We start from the raw sequence: 22737 nt of genomic DNA, 5'->3' as shown, positions 1-22737 counted from the left end.
CTAGGATTTTCGTGGCCCTAAGCAAGATTTTTTTTGGTGTATATAATAATAACGCTAGTTGTTGGATAGGAGATACATGACATAATTATAATATATATATATATTTTTTCCCCTAGTGGTTGTGGCCCTAAGCGACCGCTTATATTGTTGACTGTTGACTGTTATACAACGTATAACGTATTTGTGTGTGTGTGTGTGTGTGTGTGTGTGTGTGTGTGTGTGTGTGTGTGTGTGTGTGTGTGTGTGTGTGTGTGTGTGTGTGTGTGTGTGTGTATCCCAGGGATTTTATAATAGGTCTGACCCACCACTTAATAGCTTTTACGTATATATTCTACTTTTCAACTCAGTGCACTTTGCCCTTTTGACCTCAAATCAGCTTTAATATATAGCAATAGGATCATTGTCTAGACTGAAGCACATAGGAACTCAAACACTTTATTTTTCCCCCTACATTTTTATCCCACGATTTTTGTAACCCAGTTTTTTTTCACCAAGTGCCAATTGCCTAAGCTGTAATCCTGGGCGCTACTCTCCCTCTGCCAGCCTGGGGAGAGCCCCGAACTGAGCTCCTTGCTTCCTTCAATGCATGAGGAGTGAGCAGGCCGCTTCTTATCACCTATACGAATGTCTCACACCTTTATTTAGGCTACAGAAAATCGCACTGAACTTTGGACCCTTATGCCTGTATACATACATTGTTCTGTAAATTTGCTGCCAGCACAGAGACAGAAAAGGTCACACACTAAAATGACCGATCTACAATTTGAGTACTTGAGCAAAAAATACTTAAAGGATCTACACCATGAATTAAAAAAAAATATATATATATTTAATATCATATTGTTTATGTCCCTCAAACGTTTTTCAAAAGGTTTGAGCCTAAATCAAGCCTCAGATATACTCATTCCAACTAACTTCTCTCTGGCTTATAAAGCACTTTCACCTGCAATACCACATTGTCCTGTTTGGAACGGGGCGCTATTGAGCCAGTTTGTATGCATGTTATCTCCTGGTTCTGTGTGGAAAAAGTAAAAAATAAAAATAAGAAAAAAATAAAGAAAATAAGAAAGATTTTTTTTTTTTTGGGTTGGAACTGGAAAACGGGAGGGATTGTACCCTGACGTGACGTCACGTCAGGGTGCAAATCAGTTTGGCCTGTTTTGAGACCAATTTACAGAAAACCCCAGATTTGCTGTGAAAGCCTGAGTGTTCAAACTGGGGTATTTTTGGGGATAGAAGAGAGGTAGGGGAGACCAAAAACACACAAAAAATAAGAAAAAGTTCAAATTCAAGGTGTAGTCCCTTTAAAAGTAAATAATTTAAGTTAAATTATTACTTAAAATTAGTAAAAAAATATATATTAAAAATACTTAGAGTAGTACTACCCTCTGAATACTAGCGCCCACACATCAAATAGAGTGGCACCGTCTGAATACCAGCACCCACACATCAAGCAGAGTAGGCACCGCTTACTCACACTGGCTGTGATTTTCTTCTCATGTTTGATCCTGTTTGATCCGTGAGCACCATTTGATACTTTTAACTACTTTGAACCATTTTTTAAAATATCTCCTGTGAGCACCTGGCTGGTTGTTCTGTTCTGTCTCTGTCATACACACGTCTATGTCTGCGTACATGAATCACAGCAAAGTAGCCCATTTGAAAGCCAAGTCTCTAAGAGAGGAAAAACACAATGGGGGAGATTTGAGTCAGCCTTTTTTAGTAATCCGATTAGTCACTTTTTTTCTCCCATGTAGATGCTTGAGAGAGCTTTTCTCCCCGTGTTCTCTCCCAGATCAAAGCAAATATGTTCTCTGCTTTGGTCACTGCTTTACTCTTCTCAGAAGGGGTCAGTGGGACTGACTGGGGGATGGGGGGGAGGGCGGGGGGGTTGAGATTTCCACTGACCACTGGGCAGCGGGCGGGAGGGAGGGGGAGGGAGCGTTCTTAGTACGACACAACAAACGCCTTGTCAATAGAGTATACCGAAGTCCTGACGTCACTCCCTCTACCCCTGGGTCATCGACGTAGTTTTTTTCTGTTGAAAATCCCCATAGAGAAATATTAGATCGTGTGTGTTTGGATAATAAAAATATATTTTCTTACTCTTTGGATAAATTAGTACTTTTTAACCGTCAGCTGATGCTTCATGGCCATCTGAGTGAAATTACCCGGCTGACACAGTTCTTGGTTACGCGATCTAAGATTTCTCTATGGGGAATTTCAATAGAAAGAATAACTCAGTGACCCAGGGGCCAGCGGCCTCTAGCGGCAGTGATGTCAGACTTGTCCAGCTCTTTAATAAACAGAAAATGGTGGGGCGGGGAGTAGAGGGGGTGGGATTAATGGACTGCGATGTTAATCACAGCACTTTTCTGAGCCTGATTATTCAGAAAACCCCAGACCATGCACAGAAAATTGACTGAATGTCAAAGTTCCGTTTTTTGGGGTGTAACTGAAGTCAGAAAACAAAACAAAAAAACTGATGTCATGAAACCTTTAATACTTATTTAAACTATTATAACCTTGCTGTTTCCTGCGTTGTGTGTAGGTGGTATACTTCACTGCCCTATTCCCCTACGTGGTTCTGGTGGTGCTGTTGGCCCACGGAATCACTCTCCCAGGAGCCAAGGACGGGATCATCTACTACCTGAAACCAGACTGGTCCAAGCTGTGGGAAGCACAGGTATGTGTCTGGGTTGAGCTCCATACATACTTAGGTGCTGTCAGGCAGAAACCTTGGGTCTACAGTGGTTCTCAAACTTTTTCGTGTCAAGGACCCCCAAAATTGATGTGTATTTGGCCGTGGACCCCCATCTCAAATTAATTTTTTTCGCCAGGGACCCCCAGAAGAACATTTTCCAATGCTTTCAAGATGTATTTATTTTATTCAAAAAAGCTTGTGAGCTTGTATATCTGCTATTTTTGTACAGCCAATGTATAAAGTATGAAGTGGTTAATGTCAATGCTGTATTAACACCTTTTGCTGGGGACCCCCTGGAACCCCCCCCCCCCCCCAAGGACCCCTGGGGGTCCCCGGGCCCCACTTTGAGAACCACATGTCGTGAGCTTGTAGATCTGCTATTTTTGAAACATTTTTAAAAAGTGGTTAATTCTGTCTTGTCGGTATTTATCCAATGAAAAAGTATTAACAAATATCAAATAACAACTACATTGGATCCACAGGTTCTTGTTTGCATTATTTTTTTAAAGTAAAAGTTTAGGACATACAAAGGTTTCCACCCGACAGCAATGATATAATACAGTATTTTGGGTACAACAACAACACTGTTACATAATTATAATTATAAGATATGATATAATAATAATAAATGTCATAATATGTAATATAATAATATAAATAATAATGTATCATAATAATATAATAATATATCATAATAATAATGTAATATAAGATATGATTATAAGATATAATGTAACACTGTTACATATACTGTGTTCAGGTGTGGATCGATGCCGGAACTCAGATCTTCTTCTCCTACGCCATTGGACTGGGGGCCCTGACCGCCCTGGGAAGCTACAACCGCTTCCATAACAACTGTTACCAGTGAGTTGGACCACAACGTCACACCATTTCATGAACCTTTAGGATCCTTTTACCATTACGATTCCTTAAAGACGGGGTGCCGTGATTTTCAGTGATTCCCCCCCCCCCTAAAACATAATCATCAGGTATTATGGTTAAACTAGGAGGAGGATTTTTTTCAAAAAAGTGTACAGAAAGTGTTGAAATTATGTTTTTATGTGGACACGCCTCCAGTTCATTAAGTATACCTGGTTCTCACCTTAGCACCTCCTCCACCACCTTAGCACCACCCACCTGTCCTAGTCCCTCCTCCTCCTCATGCCCACACCTGTTGTGTTATGATAATGAGGGGGAGGGTATATTTTTACTATGTCACTAAAGGGCTGTTTTTCTATTGGCACGTTTGACCCTCAAGGTTTCAGCCTCCAGGTAGAAACTCAAAATAGTCAGAGAAGACATAAAACACCATAAAAACACCACCAGGGGGCTTAATGAAGTTCTATCAACCTCATAGACACATGAAAAACAGAAAAAGTGCAAAACCATGGCACCACCTCTTTAACCATTCTCTCTTTAACGATCCGATTCCTTTAACGGTTCCCTTTAAAGTTTGATAACCAATGGTATTGTAATTATACAGCAGACATGAAGTCTTCCGGTTCCGGTTCTTCAATGTTGGATCCGGTTCTATCCGGTTTCCCGGATCCCAACCCTATACATGAACACATCAACTTTATTGTCACATCACAGGTTTACAGGGGTAAAGAAGTGATCATTAGTACTTTTCAGGAAAGGGAAGAAGCTTGGAGATAGATAGATAGATAGATAGATAGATAGATAGATAGATAGATAGATAGATAGATAGATAGATAGATAGATAGATAGATAGATAGATAGATAGATAACAAGGAAAACAGGTCAGATATTAAAATGCTCCTGATATGAGTAGAGTGAAATATATAGTATTTCAGATATGTCCTGATATTCCTCCTGATGACGAGTTGAGAAAGATATATGCATACTGTACACACATTAGGGTGCATGGCTAGAAGAAAAGGCAAAGGTACAGTAACAGTTATGAGGCAGTTAAAATAGTAACAGATCATATATATGAGGTTAAAATAGCAGCAGATACAGCAGTAATTGAACAGTAACAGATATGGGACGTATAGACTTTGTGCAAAATTATTGTCGCACCTGCAGATGAGACATCATTTAGAAGCTTACAGTATATCAGGCATGTCAATGTAAACATAGTTGGTAGTTCGAGTACAGCAGCACTACACACACACACACACACACACACACACACACACACACACACACACACACACACACAGATCTAAGCTCTCAGTCGCCAACTGATTTCAGTCATTTGGATTCCATAGAAACCATCATGTCTTCTATCTATGGAAGCATGTTGCACAGCGAAAATAGCCGATCTACAAGCTGTCAATGCGTCGCAGACGCATTGTTGTAGATAGGCTATTTTCGGTCATTTGTTTTTAAAGATTGGAGCCTTCGAAGTGGTCTAAACTATCAATATGTTTAGAAGCATTTTCCATAAAACCCCAATGGTTTCGGATAAAAGGTTAAAGCCTGAGTCTGTGATTCTTTCACCCGGTTGGCAGTATGTAAAACAGCAGGAACAATGTTACTAAAACATCATCATTTTACATATTGTGTTAATTGTTTAGGAAACAGCGCTAGTGCGGGGAGTGTGCGCGCACACACACACACACGCACACGCACACGCACACGCACACGCACACGCACACGCACACGCACACGCACACGCACACATACACACACACACACACACACACACACACACACACACACACACACACACACACACACACACACACACACACACACACAGGGATGCCAGGGCTGATGCGGTTAACATACCACAATAAACAGATTGTTATCCATTTAGGCTGGCATGAGGAACGCTCTCACAGTCACTAAAGGACATATTTGTTCCAGCTCACAAATATGTCCTTAGTAAACGGTTCTATAAGGATTCTTCACACTCAGTAAACTGAAAATAGGAAAAATACATACTCATTGACAGCGAGAACGAAGCACTGTACTTCACTTAAAGAGGGCCGTGAATTTGTCTCATCTACAAAGCAAAACTTTGGTAGCATTTTGTTGTTTTGTGATATGCAAAAAAATAAGATTTCACATCTTGTTTTTCTGTTTGTGCCGGGAATTTTGGCATGCCAATAGGCCCTCCGTGGCGCCCTGTTCACATAACAGATGCAATGTCATTGCAATGTCAAAATAGTATCCTTTAGCTACGTATTGCACAAAATTTAGTTGCAGATTAAACTTTTTCCATAGATTTCATAGATAGCTTCATAGACTTGTTTGACAGCACTATCATCATTGTTGTGTTGGATTCATGTTAATGTGTATTTTCAGACTTTTAACCACTTAAACCGTCAATACTTAGTAATATACAGTATACTTGACCTTTAGCTCTGTACTTGGTCTGCTCTTTTTTCCTTCTACACCATACCTCTGCTTCTCATCAGAATAGGGTTGCTAGGGTTCAAGTGATTCATTAAAAAAAAAAAGTATCCTATCACACAAAGATTTGGCGGCCCCCCCCCCCTGTAGTAACCTCCCCCCAGGCGTTCCGGACCCCCTGTTGAAGACCCCTGCTTTAGCACTGTGCACCCAAAGGGCCTATGATTATTTTCAGGCTAACCTTCCAAACTCGCAGCCAGTGTTAATTTTGTTGACTATTAGACTAAACTATTTCAGATGACTAAAATAGGACTAAAACGAAATGGTGTGTTATTCAAAAGACTAAGACTAAGACTAAATCATAATTTGCTGTCAAAATTAACACTGCTCGCAACAGGAATTCATTGTCAGAAAATACAGTACGCGTATAAGCTCAATAAAGTTGTTGTTACGCAGACATGCGTTCCGTTGGTTTGCGTGCTGGTTGTTATCTGTCACTTGAGAATTGTTAACTAGCTACAGCTGGCCTTGTCCCACTCCCAGCTCACTGTGTTGACCAGATGGTTGGATGTGTCTTGCATGTGTTTTAGCCCAAACAGAGAGAGATGTGTGTAAACAACACTCCAGCTCTTACTTTTTACAGGAGGACACCAATAATAGTTGGTAATTTTTTAATAGATCCCTCTGAACATGATTGTGGGACTCTGCAGGCATTTGTGGAATGGGAGGAGGAGAGGAGAGCGGGGTGGGACACCAGGAATATCCCGCCATTGCTCTCCCTTGACCTAAATTGGAAGTTTCAAGATTCAGTGTTCAGGAGGTACAGTATTTATGTGTCAGCTCAGACCTCCCTCTCTCTCTCTCTCTCTCTCTCTCTCTCTCTCTCTCTCTCTCTCTCTCTCTCTCTCTCAAACACACACAAATACACACACACACACACACACACACACACGCACACACGCACACACGCACACACGCACGCACGCACGCACGCACGCACGCACGCACGCACGCACGCACGCACGCACGCACGCACGCACGCACGCACGCACGCACGCACGCACGCATACACCCACGTTGGTAATACAATACTTGTGAGGACATTAATATTTTAGAACGGCAATTGTATGAATGCCAATTTGACCATTTTAACCCTGACCCTGAAGCCTAAGTTGTACTTAGTTGCTCCAATGGGTGTCGTGCCTAAAATAGCCAATCTGCAAGCTCACAAAGCATCGCGCTGCGACAGCTTGTGAGCTTGTGGATCTGCTATTTTGGATATGTGACACTGACGCTATGAATCGGCATTATTCTAAATCCCAACTCCTGAACCTAACTCACTAGTCACTCAGTTTAACGACAACAACCTGACCTGAGGTCAAAGGTCAGAACATCAGTCGTCTTGTCCGTCACCACCAGTACACACTTTGCTCTTATGGAACCGGAGCCATTAATAAGCTGTGTCAGCTCTACCCTGCCTCCATTTGATATAATAATATCACCGCTATCGGGCAGAATAGTTGTCTCAGTCTGTCTCTTTCCCTATATACATATATATAATATATATATATATATATATGCATATATATCGTTGCTGTCGGGCGGAAACCTCATATCTCCATTTTCTAACTTTTTGTGTTTTTTTCCGTAAATTAACTCTCTCAGTGCCACGCCCCGAGATATCCCGAGTTTTTCCCGAGTACCCTCCCTGCCAGCACGAGAAATCCCGAGTTTTTACTTTTGACTGTGGTCGCGCTATACTGTTTATTTTTCATGATCACTTTCGCTTCCTGACTCCTTCAGACTCATTGGGTTCCGGTTTCATGACGCAGATTCCGTTTCCGGTTCTCATTTTTTTCCCGCGGTCATTTTCGGCCAGAATAGGGAAAGTCACGGTTTTTCACACGGTATAAAAAACGAACGGAGAGGTCCACGTCTACTCTCTTTGGTCTGGGTGACGATCAGTCATCGTAGTCGTGTATCACATCGTAATTTAGCCCGATCAACGATTGTCAAAAATGTCAACATCCGGGTTATGACCGGATGTGACGTGAGCCTGTTTGGGAGGGGGCGAGTGAGCCAGCGAGGTCATCAATGTGTCGATTTGTTGCTCTCTACTGGTAGAACTGTATTATGGGTTTAAAAACCCAATCAGATCATTTATTTGAATGAGAAATTACAAAATTAAAAAATGGAAAAAAACGCAAATTGCTGGCACTGGGGGAGTACTTTATGAAAATACTCTTGACAGTGAAAGAGTTAACGCCCTACTTGATCATACTACAGCGTCACACAAAAGCATCAAAAGTAGCAGATCTACAAGCTCGAAACGCGGCGCGAAGCGACGCGTTTCGAGCTTGTAGATCTGCTACTTTTGATGCTTTTGAATTTGAATCCTGAAAAGTAACAGTTTCCGACATACAGTATGAGGTTTCCACCCGACAGAGACGATATATATATATATATATATATATATATATATATATATATATATATATATATATATATATACAGTATATGTCTCTCCATCATGCTGTATCTGCTGTACTTTCCCCCCCCCCCCCTTGCACTGCTGTACTGTCCTTTTGGCGCCTGAATTCCCCCCCCCACAGCGGGGATCAATGAAGGCCTTATAGCTCACACACATAACATGCACATTATTATTACGTTTGAACCGGTGGAACGACTGCAGGCGCCGTCGGCTCAGGCTGCCCCTAATGCATCCGCAGCGTTGCGGCATAAAGTCTATAACTATGCAACAACAGGCCTGGCTGTTGTTTATGCTGCTCTCTCTCCACTCCTCACTGCAGAGGCAGAGCCCCAGACTGCTGGCCCGTCGCCAGCAAGACTTTGTTTGCTACACGGAAGGCTTCGTTCAGGATAAACAGAGAGGATCATTGTCCCTTACAGGAGAGAGAACTGGAACGCTGTTGACCCCTGCGCCGGGGGTAGAATTACTTCCCATCTATATACATGGGATGGAATGGCAAGAGTCGTTATTGTTTTTTTTTTGTTTTTTTTTACCGTGGGCTATTTTGTTCACCTGTTCGTGAAGGCACTCGATAGCTCTTTGGTCTGCTCGCCCCATTCAGCAGGCTGGAGGCTTTATTGACTCTTTGCTGTCTGTCTGCCAACTATACACAACAGGAGCTATCAGAGAAGTGACTATTGATTGAGCGCTAATTACTCCCCTCTGTCCATCCTGTTTGCTCTTCCCCCGTGCCAAATGTCTGTCTTCTGTGTCCGTCCTACTAACCTCGCGTCACCAGGCTTTCCACCACGGAGGAAGGCCTGGTATTCATTAAAAAGAAAAAATATTTATATATATATATTTGGACAAAAAAGGGTTTTCAAATAAGTACTGCTTAACTCCCAAATGGTGTGGACTGCAGACTTGCAAAGAAACGAATTCCGAGGCACTTCGTCTTTGATGAAAAGATATATTAAGGATTTATTTTGAGCAAGGCTACAAAATATGACCATCGCGTATCGACCTAAAAGGTCTTCATCAGGGTTTAACATTTTGGCTAATCAGTCACACTTAAATACAGCCATGGTTGATGTTCCAACCATGCCCGTACGTTATTACGTCATCATGTCATTTGAATAAACGTTCAAGTGAGCACAAATACCCAAATAAATCAAAAAAGGAAACAGACATTTTTCCGGTGGTGGGTTCCGGTTGGCGTTGCATTGTTTTCGTTCCCCACATAATGCGAATCAATTAGTTTAGTCTCGCTAGTCGCACTACGAGTTAGAATAAAATATTTATATACCAAACGATTATTACGGTATACCAAAAGAAACGAAACGATTTTACCAAACTAAATACATTATAAACTAGGGGAATCATTTTGGAGGTGCACGGCGTGCTTAGTTCCGGACGTGGGTTCCCGGCCACCTGATGACGCAAAGTTATTTCCGCTCCAGCCCGGATCAGTAAACCGAAAATGGTATTGATCCCTGGCTAGCGTCCTACAGGCAGTGGTGGATAGTAATGAAGTACATTTACTTTAGTACTGTACTTGAGTACATTTATTTAACTCTATGAAGTCCACATTTTTATTTTAAAATACAAAATACAATTCAAAAACCTTTTTTTGTCAGGGCTGGTATGGTAGACTTTAAGGGTTTTAATATATGTACTTTACTTGCGTATTTACCTTTTTTACTTTCGACTTTCACTCTTTACAAATATTGTACTTTTGTCTCCACTACATGTGTCTAGGAATGCTGTCAAGACACCGCATCGTGTTAAAAAGCATGTACTACCTAAGAATACCTAAGTATTTTTAGGCAATTACTCTAGTAGTACATTAACTCAAGTAAAATTGTGACTTGTTGACTTGTAGTTGACTTGTAGTTGTAGACCCGGAGTATCTATCTATACTTTGGCTCAAGTACTGGGGTCGAGTACTTTGTCGACCACTGTACAAGAGACTGATCTCATGACTCAGAGTCAGAGTTGTTCAGTTTATTTTTATTTCAGTTTCAGTTTATTTTTATTTATAGTGCAACATCACCCCAAGGGGTCTCTGTGCACTTCACAACAAAAAATACATAGTAGTCAAAAAACACCGTAAAATGTGCCCGCATGGTCAAACAAGTTACCATGCAGTACACAGCTCAGAAAAAGTACAGAACGACAAAAAAGAAAGGAAAAAAAGAAAGAGAATACATTTTGAACAATATTTAAAACCACAGGGCAAGAACGTGGCAATAAACCAAGCAATAAGTTCAATAAAACTAAGGGGAACCATAATGCAGGGGAAAAAGATAGGGTTTTAGCCTGTATTTGAAAATGCCCAGAGAGTCGGCATCTCTAACAACTTGAGGGAGAGTATTCCAGAGATAGGGGGCGCGATGTGTGAATGCTCTGCCCCCAACTGTTACTTTATTATTTGTTGTGACTGTGAGGAGACCAGCATCCTTGTTCCGATACCGAAAACAGTATCGGAAAAGCTGCCGGTACTGCTTCAAATGCTGACATCGGTATCAACGAGTTTGCCATTCTATAACACGTAATTTACAGTCATCAATTATTTGGTATTTTGAATGCTTCAGTTGATGTTGCACTACTGTTTTATACTCTTACTGTACTATTTAAATTATTATTTTACTAACTTGTAGCTGCACTTTAAGGACTATTAATGGAAATGTTATTTATTTCTAGATCAGTGGTTCTCAAACTTTTGAATTTCAAGAACCCCCATAACTCTGAGAGTGTACCAATGGAACCAAATGGATACCTACGGGTCCATTTGGTTCCATTGGTACACTCTCAGAGTTACAGACCTATAAGGGGCCATTTGGAACCCCCTCAAGAGGGTCCCTGGACCTCACTTTGAGAACCACTGTCCTAGATTAAAAAAGTTTTCGGAAAGATTTTTTTTTGTACAGCTCTAGACTCTGAATAAATCTGTCTCTCTGTGTGTGTGTGTGTGTGTGTGTGTGTGTGTGTGTGTGTGTGTGTGTGTGTGCGTGTGCGTGTGCGTGTGCGTGTGTGTGTGCGTGTGTCCATGTGTGTTGTGTGTCTATGTGCAGGGATGCGTTCGTCCTGGCCCTCATCAACAGCGGGACGAGCTTCTTCGCCGGCTTCGTAGTGTTCTCTGTGCTGGGCTTCATGGCTGCAGAGCAGGGAGTGGACATCAGTAAGGTAGCTGAGAGTGGTAAGAACCCTAGTCCATGATAGTCCATAACGTTACATTTATGAACTTCCATTTCTATTTTAATTTTATATTTTAGAGTAGAGTTATTGCAAAACATAGATTAACCTCTTCATCCCTATATACTTTGGCTATTTGAAAATAGCAGATCTACAAGCTCACAACGCGTCGTTTTTATACATCTTTTATACATTTTATAAATTTGAAAACTTCTGAAATGGGACCTTCTGCACAATGATGAGTACTTTTACTTTTGGTACTTTAAGTATATTTTGATGCCAATACTTTTGTACATTTTGAATAACGAACTTGTACTTGTAACAGACTATTTCTACAATAGGGTATTGATACTTTTACTTAAGTACAGGGGGCGGCCATAGCTGAGTGGTTAGTGAGCCCGCCTAGGGAACCAGCTGGCCCTGGTTGCCCCAGGTTCGATTCCAGGCTATCCCAGCATATGTGCCGATGATATGAAATTTGTCCCTGAGCAAGACTCTTAACCCCAATTGCTCACAGGTTCTCATTGGAAACAAGACCGCAAGGACTTTCATGAACGACCTGTTAAAAGGAATTATCCTTATCCTTTTTTTTTACAAAATGCGAGTACTTCTTCCATCACTGAGAGTAACATTAGCTAGCAACAAGATAATAGTAAACAAGCCAAAGGCCGACCGGATGTGTTTTTTGGTTTGTGTCCAAGCCCTTGTGTCCAAAGCGATTATGATGGTGTTTAGATAAAACTGTCTATAATAAACACACTCCAGAAGTAGGGCAGAGGGGTTTACACCATCGGTGGAATAAGTCCCAGAATCCTGTGGTGAAAAAAGTACTAACATTTCATACTTAAGTAAAAGTATCAATACTGCATTGTAGAAATACTCTGTTGCAAGTAAAAGTCCGGAATTCAAAATTTACTTGAGTAAAAGTACAAAAGTATTGGCATCAAAATGTACTTAAAGTACCAAAAGTAGAAAGTACTCATTATGCAGAATGTCCCATTTCACAAGTTTTAAAATTGCCATTTTTAAATAGCAGATCTACAAGCTCACAATGCTTTATTCAGAAATGTAAACAGCACGAGGTACAGTCAGGCTAAAAGGATAACACAAAAAAAAGTCCTGGGGACTTGTTTCCATTGTGGTCCTACAGTATGTAATTCAGTTCATCAACATGAATAAAAAATCATCAACAAATACAAAACACTATATATATACAAAAGGAGAAAAAGGAAAAACGGCGGCAGTGAATGACAGCTTCTTTCGATGGGAATCAACTACGATTTCAACTGATTTCATGATGGTGACATTTATCCTAAATATTTTGTGTGCAGGTCCAGGCCTGGCCTTCATAGCCTACCCCAAGGCTGTGACGCTGATGCCTCTGGCTCCCCTCTGGGCTGCACTGTTCTTCTTCATGCTGCTGGTCCTTGGGCTGGATAGCCAGGTAACAACACACACACACACGCACGCACGCGCGCGCACGCACACACACACACACACACACACACACACACACACACACACACACACACACACACACACACACACACACACACACACACACACACACACACACACACACACACACACACACACACACACACACACACACACACACACACACACTACCTACACCCTACTTTGTCACACAAGAGTGTCGCGCAAGAGCACTGAAAATAGCAGATCTACAAGCCTTGTGTGAGCTTATACATCGGCTATTTTCACTATTTAGAAATAATGATTAAAAAAAAAAAAAGGAACAGTTTTGGACATACAAGGTTTCCACCCGACAGCAACCATATCAGCTTTGACCGTTAAAGGCTCCTTGTTTTTTTGCCTCACTAGCGGTGAGTCTTTGAGGCCTAGTTCAGATCAGAGATTCGCAACGAGACCAAAACGTTTTAAGCTCGACTGTCAGGATCCCTGTCTCCGTGTTTTATTTTGTAGTGACATTGAAGCCTTGAATTCATGGAGTTTTTTTGTTTTTGTCGCATTCCGAAGCCAATGATTTGATGACCGGCGGTCTCTCCGGTAGGAATGGATAGAAAATAAGTATTTTTTTGTGTGAACTACTCCTTTAACCCTTGTCACCTGTGTCCTGTTTGCTCCAGCCAATCCCTGTGTTGATTGCCTTTCAAGTTCCACCTGTGTCCAGTTAGTTCACTGTCTATATAAATGCCTGTTTGTGTCAGTGAGTGTTTGTCTGATCCTCTGTTTCTGTTACCTGGGTTTTGGTGTCTGTGTTGCCACCCTCACCCTGTGTTTTATGAGGAGTGCAGAATAAAGAACTTTGTTTGCTAGTTGTGTTGAGTTGAGTTTTCCTGCATTTGGGTTGAGCTTAGAAAATTCCTGACACCCATTTTCCGTTGACGTGTTGAGCGCCGCAAATGTGCCGACCTACAAGCTCTCAAATGACTGGCTGAATGGGCTGAATGCCATGAAACCTACTGAGCCCATTCTTGCTCCCTGAAGGATGAGCCGTAATAATTCCAGGCCACTCACAGGCCAAAATGTCAACTTTTCACTAGGCGTTGCATTGTGTGGGTTTGATTATATACTACTTTCAAAGGTTTTTAGAGGGACAGCGAGTGCTTATGCCGCTCAGGTTGTGCGCGGCCGACAGTTTTTTGCAGCCAGCGCATTCTAAAAAACTCTGTAGCTTGCAGCGCATATTCTGTCCCAATAACCAGTGACGCACCTGTCACTCACTTTCAGGACCCTCCCCGTAGCCCGCAGTTGATCAATAGGCTCTATGCACAGCAGCCATATTGGAAAGAAATTGGGCCCCTTCCTTACTTCCTTCACAGGTCTTACCAATGATTTAAATGAAGGCTCTGTTCCATTTAGTGTAGCACAGTGGTTCTCAAACGTTTCAATTTCAAGGACCACCATAACTCTCTCACTCTAAGTTATAGTCTTGTAAGAGGCCATTTGGAACCTCCTCAAGGACTTTTTGAGACCCACTGGTGTAGCAGAGTGTTTCCAGTGAGCCAACCTGCACAATATCAGCACCCTGACTCTGTTTGACCAGAATGGAACAGAGCCTTAATTAGCATCATTGGTAACACCTGTGAAGGAAGAGGCCCAATTTCTTTCTAATATGGCTGCTGTGCATATAGCCTATAGAGTACAGAAGTCCTGAGTCACTCGTTCATCCCCAGGTTCGTAAAGTAATTTCGCTATGGAGAATAACATTGGGTCATCATAGAAGTGTCTCATATAAGAATTGTGGTCCAAAAATTGACAAACTGTCTCGGCGATATTGTCAGGGAGGAGGTTCTGTATCGTTTATGATAGTCAGTCACTTATATTTGATACAGTCTGTTTCTGGCGAAAGTTTAACTAATTCGGCGGAAGTAACATTATCGTTTTCTCACCGTCAGTTGTATATCCATAAGAGTCATCATTTGTTTATTTTTGGAACACAGTTCTTATTTGACGCGATATTAAATACGTCTATGGGGATTCAGAATGGGGGTGGAAAACCGCGAACCAGGTAGACAAACCTAGGATGTGTAAATTACGTCAGACTTCAGTGCTCTATTGCGAGCACCATGTCGCTTCCTGAGTCTTGGGACGGTCCGCCTTCGACTCACCCTATTGGACAGAGGGGGAAAAGCAGCATCTGTCTCGAGCATTTATCTGCTTCTATTAGACATGGCGTATAGAGCTCATAAACGCAAGGTGTGCGCGACACGCGGAAAGATGCGCAAGACCATCACACCACGCCATTCCCATTGAAAAAGCATTGGCAGATTCCGCCCCATAGGTAGAACAAAAGTGCGGTGTGACCGTGCCCTAACAGACTATTTTTACATTGTGTTATTGATACTTTTACTTAAGTAAAGAATTTGAGTACTTCTTACACTGCTCTTTGTCTATTATCTCTTTGTGCCATATTCTGTTGAATTTGGATTCTTGCACACAGGCAAACACTCCCTGGCAGAGAGAGTACCTCTTCCTTTGTTTTTCCATTCACACGTAATCGATGACTCTCTCTCTCTTTCCCACTCCCCTCCCTCACTCTCTCTCTCTCTCTCTCTCTCTCTCTCTGACGCACACGCACACGGGCGCACACACACACACACACACACACACACACACACACACACACACACACACACACACACACACACATGCACCACAGCTACGCAAACATTCCAGACCTTTCAACAGTTGCAGTGCTTGCAGCCTGTGTTTTGTGTGTTTATGACTCGGACAGTATTTTCTGCCCATTGTATTATAACTCAAGAGACTCATCAATGAGGCTCTGTCTGATTCACATAGAGACCAACTGTCTGCTCCGTTCATTCATTCACTCCCTCCCTCAATCTCTCTCTCTCTCTGTGTCTCTGTGTCTCTCTCTCTCTCTTAATCACATTGGCCACAGTAATGTATGTGCGCAGTGCCATGTCTACAGAAATGATCTTAGCTATAATTATCGTCATCATCAACTCCTTCTGACCTCTCTGACTCAGATATCCTCTCTCAATTTTCAATTGAATTCAAAGGAGCTTTATTGGCATGAGAAAACATACGTTTACATTGCCAAAGCAAGAGTGGAACACAATCAGAACAAAACAATGTATGTTTAACACATTTTTGTATGTTCTGTACAATTAAATGGGAATAAAGAAATGTGTAAGGGAAGACTATATTACTACAGTATGGATGCGTTCGGATATAAGGCACTGAGCGCACTGGTCCAATACAAACCAATACGTGAGTGCGCTCCCGGTGCGCATATCCGAACGTAACCTATAACTATAAAACTATATAGGCCTAACTATATAAACTATAAACATTGTGCATTTTCTGTCAGAAGTAGTTACGCATCCATTTAGGAAAGGTTAGCTTGGTATAAACCTTTGAAACAGTTGACACCAGTATTTCAATGTTTTGCATTCACAATTGGTATAAAACCTTCACCACAAATAGCAGCAATGTCAAACAAATGTCAAAAAAAGGAAAGGTTAGCTTGGTATACATTTTTGAAACAGTTTTGCATTCACCTGGTATAAAACCTTCACCGCAGCAATGTCTTCTCTCTCTCTCCTTCTCCCTCTGTCAGTTTGTTGGGGTTGAGGGCTTAATAACAGGGATCCTGGACATGCTTCCTCCCAAATCCAGGCTGGGCAAATTGCGACGCGAGGTGGTAGTGGCCATCTGTTGCGTCACCTGCTTCTTCATCGACCTGTCCATGGTCACTGAGGTACGGCGAGCCAGTGCAACACTAAAATTAATAATCTCACAAGTTTATTATTATGATTTCTGATGATTAACCTATCTTACAGCTGCTCACCAATACTCCACTCCTCTATACCAGTGGTTCTCAATCTGTGGGCCGGGACCCCCAGGGGGGTCCCCTCATGATTCTGGGGGGGTCCCCAGATGACAGTGAAGTGATTAATTAAATACCTCAACAACAAAAAAAGAAGGAATGTTATGAAATGAAATAGACCATTACTGCATCAAAAGTAAATTGTCAAATGATATAAGAAAGAGGCAAACATTTTAAAATAGCAGATCTACAACGCGAGGCGTTGTGAGCTTGTAGATCTGCTATTTTCACAATATTTATCTGTGGAACCGAGTCAAACCAAATGTAATGCCTTGACTCCTACAAGTCCAAGTGCTTGTCAGGGTAGGGGCTCCCCAGTTCAAATATGATTGTTATATCATCTGTTGTGCTATTTGATGTTGATGTGCCAGACAAGAATTAATAACCCAGCTTTAACTATAGGGGGCGCTGGCTGCAGGCCTGGAACACAGGCACTTTTCACGACCCGGTCCAAAATAACTGTATTAAAACTACTTTTGTAGAAAGGGGTGGAGCAGCTTAGCGCAAAGTCAAAACAGGAAGAGCGTACGTAACCAATCTCTATCAATCTCTTATTTCGCATTTTGATCACTTTTCACATCACTTGGAAAACAATGCAGATCGTGCTGACAGAAGCAGGCTTGAGGCCCTCATGGGGCCCGTGTCCGAGCCAGGCGCTAGCTGAGCGAGTGCCCATTACCCAACGGTGTGATGGCTGCACTGGTCCAACTCAGCGCCATTCATTCCGATACGGTGGGAATCCGTTATTAATCTTACTTCCAAATTTTGCACATAGTACTTATTATGAGACAGAGTCGACCGCAGCATTCCACATATTGAAATGTTTAGATGAAATGTTATTTCTGCTCCTGAGCATTGTTAACAAAAACGTTCAAACCACCGTAAGCCATTGTAAATGTGAAATGAATCAACATTGGGCAACTGCATGGCTTATTTCTCGCCTAAGATGTTATCGTAAACGAATTTTTTGATATAGTCAGGGGCAGCAGGGTCGTGAAAGCTGCCACGTCTGCAGCCTACCCCTTCTCACTTTGCATTATGAATTTTAATACACTGTGCTGTATAGTATGATTATTCAGTATGCAGTTAAGGAATTGGATTTTTATTCAAATTCAAATGATTTGTTATCACTGCAGCAGCAGGACATTATATGTTTGACTGCACATAACTAGGACATGAAATGCACAACGCAATTAGCAAATCGTCTCTGTTCGGTCCAAAACTGTTACTTTTCAGGATTCAAATAAAAAAAAATCAAAAGTAGCAGATCTACAAGCTCAAGTTACTCAGTTACTCAGTTACTTTTGATGCTTTTGTGTGACGCTGTAGGGCGTAAGTAGGGCGTTAATTCACGAAAAAACACAAAAGGTTAGAATATGCAGGAGATAAGAGGTTTCTGCCCCGCAACAGCAACGAAATATGAATGTGGGTCCTGGCACCCAATGTCAGCCTTCTGATTCGTTCCTGACCGACCAACCAGCAGGCTCTTTCCACTTAACAGCGGTGGCGTTTATGCTGAGTTTGCTAAACAGGAGGAAAATATCCAGTTGTTGTTAAAAAGCACGTTGTATCCAGTCACTAATACTGCACCCGAGATGCTCCTTTTTTAGTAAAGACCCAGTTTAAAATAAGAATTGAATACATTAGATATCAATACGAGGCAACCGAAAAACCTTTTCTTCAGTTTTAGTGGATGGAGAGAGAGGATGTTTGTCCAACATAGCAACCGCAACCAATGTGTTCAAATCTTATGCTAAACTTAGCCTCAGTAAAAAGGAACATCTCGGGTTCAGTATAGTTACTGGCCATAATGTGTTTGTTTGTGTTTCTCCAAAAACGTGATATTTTGCCCCTGATAAAACAGGTTTGAATTGAGTCAACTCTGATTCGGCAGATAGTAAATAAAAAAAAAATTAGCCATATTCTAACTTTTTATGTTTGTTACTTAAATGAACGCCCTACTTGATCATACTACAGCGTCACACAAAAGCATCAAAAGTAGATCCACAAGCTCCAAACGCAGCGCAAAACGACGCGTTTTAAAGTTGTAGATCTGCTACTTTTGCTACTTTTACATTTGAATCCTGTAAAGTAACAGTTTTGGACATACAGCGTGAGGTTTCCACACCCCTACAGAGATGAGATGTAAAAGTGGAACCTGTGTGTGTAACCGACTTGCATCCAACCTGCATCCTCTCTTTGTGTTGTGTGTGTCATTCATTTCCAGGGAGGGATGTATGTGTTCCATCTGTTTGACTACTACTCTGCCAGTGGCATCACTCTGCTGTGGCAGGCCTTCTGGGAGTGTGTGGTGATAGCCTGGGTTTATGGTGAGTCATCATCTGAAGACTCACCCCTTCAGACTCCACCTCAGCCCGTAGCACTTAGCCCGTAGCACTTAGCCCTAGCACTTAGCCCTAGCACTTAGCCCTAGCACTTGCCGTAGCACTTAGCCTTAGCCTCGACGACCTTGCAGTCTTATGCAAAGGTTAACATTTAATATAGATAGCATCCTATAGTTGTTATAGTTTCAATATACTAATTATTATTATTATTTTTATATTATACTGTTTAGATTGATGATAGGTTCTTGGTTTACATATGATCCTAGATTACTATCTCTATGCGTTTGATGTATTACCTTGCTTACTGTATGTCACTCTGGATTAAAGGAGTAGTTCACCCCAAAAATGACTTATTTTCTATGAATTGCACACCCCATGAAGCCTTGAATTCGTGTTTTTTCCTTTTTTAGTTGTCGCATTCCTAAGACAATGATTTGATTACCGGCGGAAAGATGCTAATGTATCTGGTAGGAGACACGAAGAAGACTCTTTGTGTGTCCTAAATAAATCCATGAATTCAAGTCTTCATGGGGTGTGTAATCAGTGTTGGAATAAGTACTCAAATTCTTTACTTAAGTAAAAGTACCAATACTGCAATATAAAAATACTCTGTTACAAGTAAAAGTCCAGAATTCAAAATTTACTTGAGTAAAAGTACAAAAGTATTGGCATCAAAATGTACTTAAAGTACCAAAAGTAAAAGTACTAAATGTTTGAAAATAGCAGATCTACAAGCTCACAACGCGTCGCATCGCGACGCGTTGTGAGCTTGTAGATCTGCTATTTTCAAATAGCCTAGGTATAAAATAGGGCTAAAGCAGTTCATGTATGTTTCATAATATCATAATTTATATCTGAAAAGTAACTAGTAACGAAAGTTTTCAAATAATTGTAGTGGAGTAAAAGTACAATATTTGCCTCTGAGATGTAGTGTAGTAGAAGTAAAAGTACTGAAAATGGGAAATACTCCAGTAAAGTAAAAAATCCTCAAAATTGTACTTAAGTACAGTACTTGAGTAAATGTACTTAGTTACTTTACACCACTGTGTGTAATTGATAGAAAATAAGATTTTTTTGGGTGAACTACTCCTTTAAGAGCGTCTGCTAAATTGTAAATTGTAAATTGTGAGGCACACACTTGTCGCGGCTCATCCTCGGGTCACTGAGAGGGGAGACAGGACTCTCACGATTCACAGCGTGTTGTTGTCATCAGATCACACACTGTCTCCTCTCTGCCAGGCGCTGATCGCTTCATGGATGACGTGGCTCGTATGATTGGCTATCGACCCTCACCCTACATGAAGTGGTGCTGGTCCTACATCACGCCCCTTGTTTGTGCGGTATGTTTATACGCTTTACGGTGTGTGTGTGTGTGTGTGTGTGTGTGTGTGTGTGTGTGTGTGTGTGTGTCACTGACAGTGGTGGACATTTTACTTGAGTACTTTTACTTGAGACGACTTCACCGATTTTCAACATATCTTCATATAATTGGTCCTCACGAATGCTCATTGTAATATGGTACCATTTTTGACTAGTCACTCTGTCGCTCAGAGGAGGTCTGTGGGCAGTTCAGAAACCCGCCTACCAGTGACATCATTCATGGGAAATCCAAGCTAATCGAAACTGCAGGCTTTCTATTCCCGGAAAGTTTGCATGCTATAATGGAAGCCATCGTTCTCGCGTTAATAAAAAAAAAAAAGAATTGCAGTCTTTTTTTTAAACCAAAAACCTGCCTAAAGATGATGTCACTGGTAGGCGGGTGTCTGAACTGTCCACACAGTTCTCCTCTGATACACAGACAGAGTAGCAACATTTTTTGCAATATTATCATCAGCATTAGTGAGGACCAATTATATGAACATATAAAATGGGTTAAGTCGTCCTTTAAGTAAAGTAAATTATGTGAGTTTTTATACTTGAGTGTTTTTAAAAAAAAAGCTCCTAAGAAGCCTTTGCTTGTATAATTGAGTAATATATTTGACCAGGAGTATCTATTCTTTGGTTGTCGAGTTATTTGTGTCCACTGTTGCATACAGTAGGTAGGTGTGAAGCTTAAAAACGAGTTGACCCTTTGACTTTGGTGGTTTTGCACAGGCAGTCTTCCTGTTCCATGTGATGAACTACAAGCCCCTGACCTACAACACGACGTACACGTACCCCTGGTGGGGGGAGGTGCTGGGCTGGGCGCTGGCCCTGTCCTCCATGCTCTGCATCCCTGTTACCGTCCTCTACAAAATGCTGCGCTGCAAAGGCTCTCTGCGGGAGGTCAGTGTGCGTGTGTGTTAGGGCATTCACAGAATAGTCGAATATTCGAATATTCGAATATCAAACCGACTATTCGACTATCAAACCACTATTCGACTATTCGAAAAAAAAGAAAAAGAAAAAAAAAAGCATTATTTTTTTATTTTTTTTAAGATATATTTTTTTTAGTGGCTTTTCTAGAGCAGACATGCAGCTGTGAGCTCTGGTGTGACGTCAACTCGCATTCCTTGAGTCGAGTCATCAATGCAATTGAAAAAAAAAATAAAAAAAAAAAAAAATTTAAAATTTTTAATTTTTTAATTTTTTATAATCAAATCGAATAATCGAATATTCGAATACTTTTGGGTCGAATAATTCGAATACCATAAATCACTATTCGTTAATGCCCTAGTGTGTGTGTGTGTGTGCGCGCGTGTGCGCTTGTGTGTGTGCGTGTGCGTGTGCGTGCGTCTGCATGTGTCTGTGTCTGTGTCTTTGTGTGCGTGTGCGTGTGCATGTGCGTTTGCGTGTGCGCGTGCGTGCGCGTCTGCATGTGTCTGTGTCTTTGTGTGTGTGTGTATGTGTTTCTGTTTGCAGCTGTTGATAGTCAGACGGAATCCGTCTCCTTGGGTTACGACCCCCTGGACAGTGTTAATTTAACTGTGAGAATGTAAACATTAACATTGGAACCCGTACGGATCCATGTTTTGGGTCCATTTCCAACGTGAAATTAATACTGAGGAATTCAGCGCAGGCGTTGTCCATGTTTTCACATGATCGTATCATTACTCATTAGAAGAGACTAGAATGGGGTGCTGAACTCTCCAGTCCAGAAAGACAGCTTTACAATCCTCTGTCTCTGTCTGTCTATCTGCATGGATTAAAGTTCTCAGGCGCCACGACTGACCTCAGTCATTTGGAAGCATGTCGCGCACCGAAAATAGCCGATCTACAAGCTCACAACACGTGTTGTGAGCTTGTAGATCTGCTATTTTCGTCTTTTAATTCTCAGATATTTGGTCTCTCTCAGATATTTGGTCTCAGATATTTCATAAAAGCAAAAGGTTAAAGCCTCAGTCTGTGATTTCTTCAGCTGGTTGTGCTGTATGTAGAACAG

General features: G+C 41.5%; 1 protein-coding gene across 2 annotated transcripts in view; it reads left to right on the top strand.

Annotated features, from left to right (window-relative positions):
• LOC308097343 (sodium- and chloride-dependent creatine transporter 1) overlaps nucleotides 1–22737 on the top strand; it is a 38750-nt gene that overhangs the window by 14627 nt on the left and 1386 nt on the right. The window contains exons 5-12 of one of the 2 annotated variants that reach the window (XR_013934207.1): nucleotides 2552–2686; nucleotides 3465–3568; nucleotides 11570–11694; nucleotides 13022–13134; nucleotides 16762–16902; nucleotides 17631–17763; nucleotides 19259–19361; nucleotides 20616–20716. Coding sequence is in view for 1 of the 2 variants with exons in the window: in XM_080445092.1 (XP_080301218.1) it covers nucleotides 2552–2686; nucleotides 3465–3568; nucleotides 11570–11694; nucleotides 13022–13134; nucleotides 16762–16902; nucleotides 19259–19361; nucleotides 20616–20716; nucleotides 21471–21641 (993 nt within the window). In the remaining variant the exon portion in view is untranslated. Of the gene's footprint in view, nucleotides 1–2551; nucleotides 2687–3464; nucleotides 3569–11569; nucleotides 11695–13021; nucleotides 13135–16761; nucleotides 16903–17630; nucleotides 17764–19258; nucleotides 19362–20615; nucleotides 20717–21470; nucleotides 21642–22737 lie in introns of those variants that run through there. The other variant, XM_080445092.1, reaches the window with a different exon arrangement.

The sequence above is a fragment of the Gymnoscopelus braueri genome, assembly GCF_963280865.1.
Source record: "Gymnoscopelus braueri genome assembly, chromosome: 12".
In the NCBI taxonomy this organism is placed as follows: Eukaryota; Metazoa; Chordata; class Actinopteri; order Myctophiformes; family Myctophidae; genus Gymnoscopelus; species Gymnoscopelus braueri.
The sequence above is the reverse complement of the archived record's forward strand: the minus strand, read 5'-3'. Positions and strand labels throughout refer to the sequence as shown.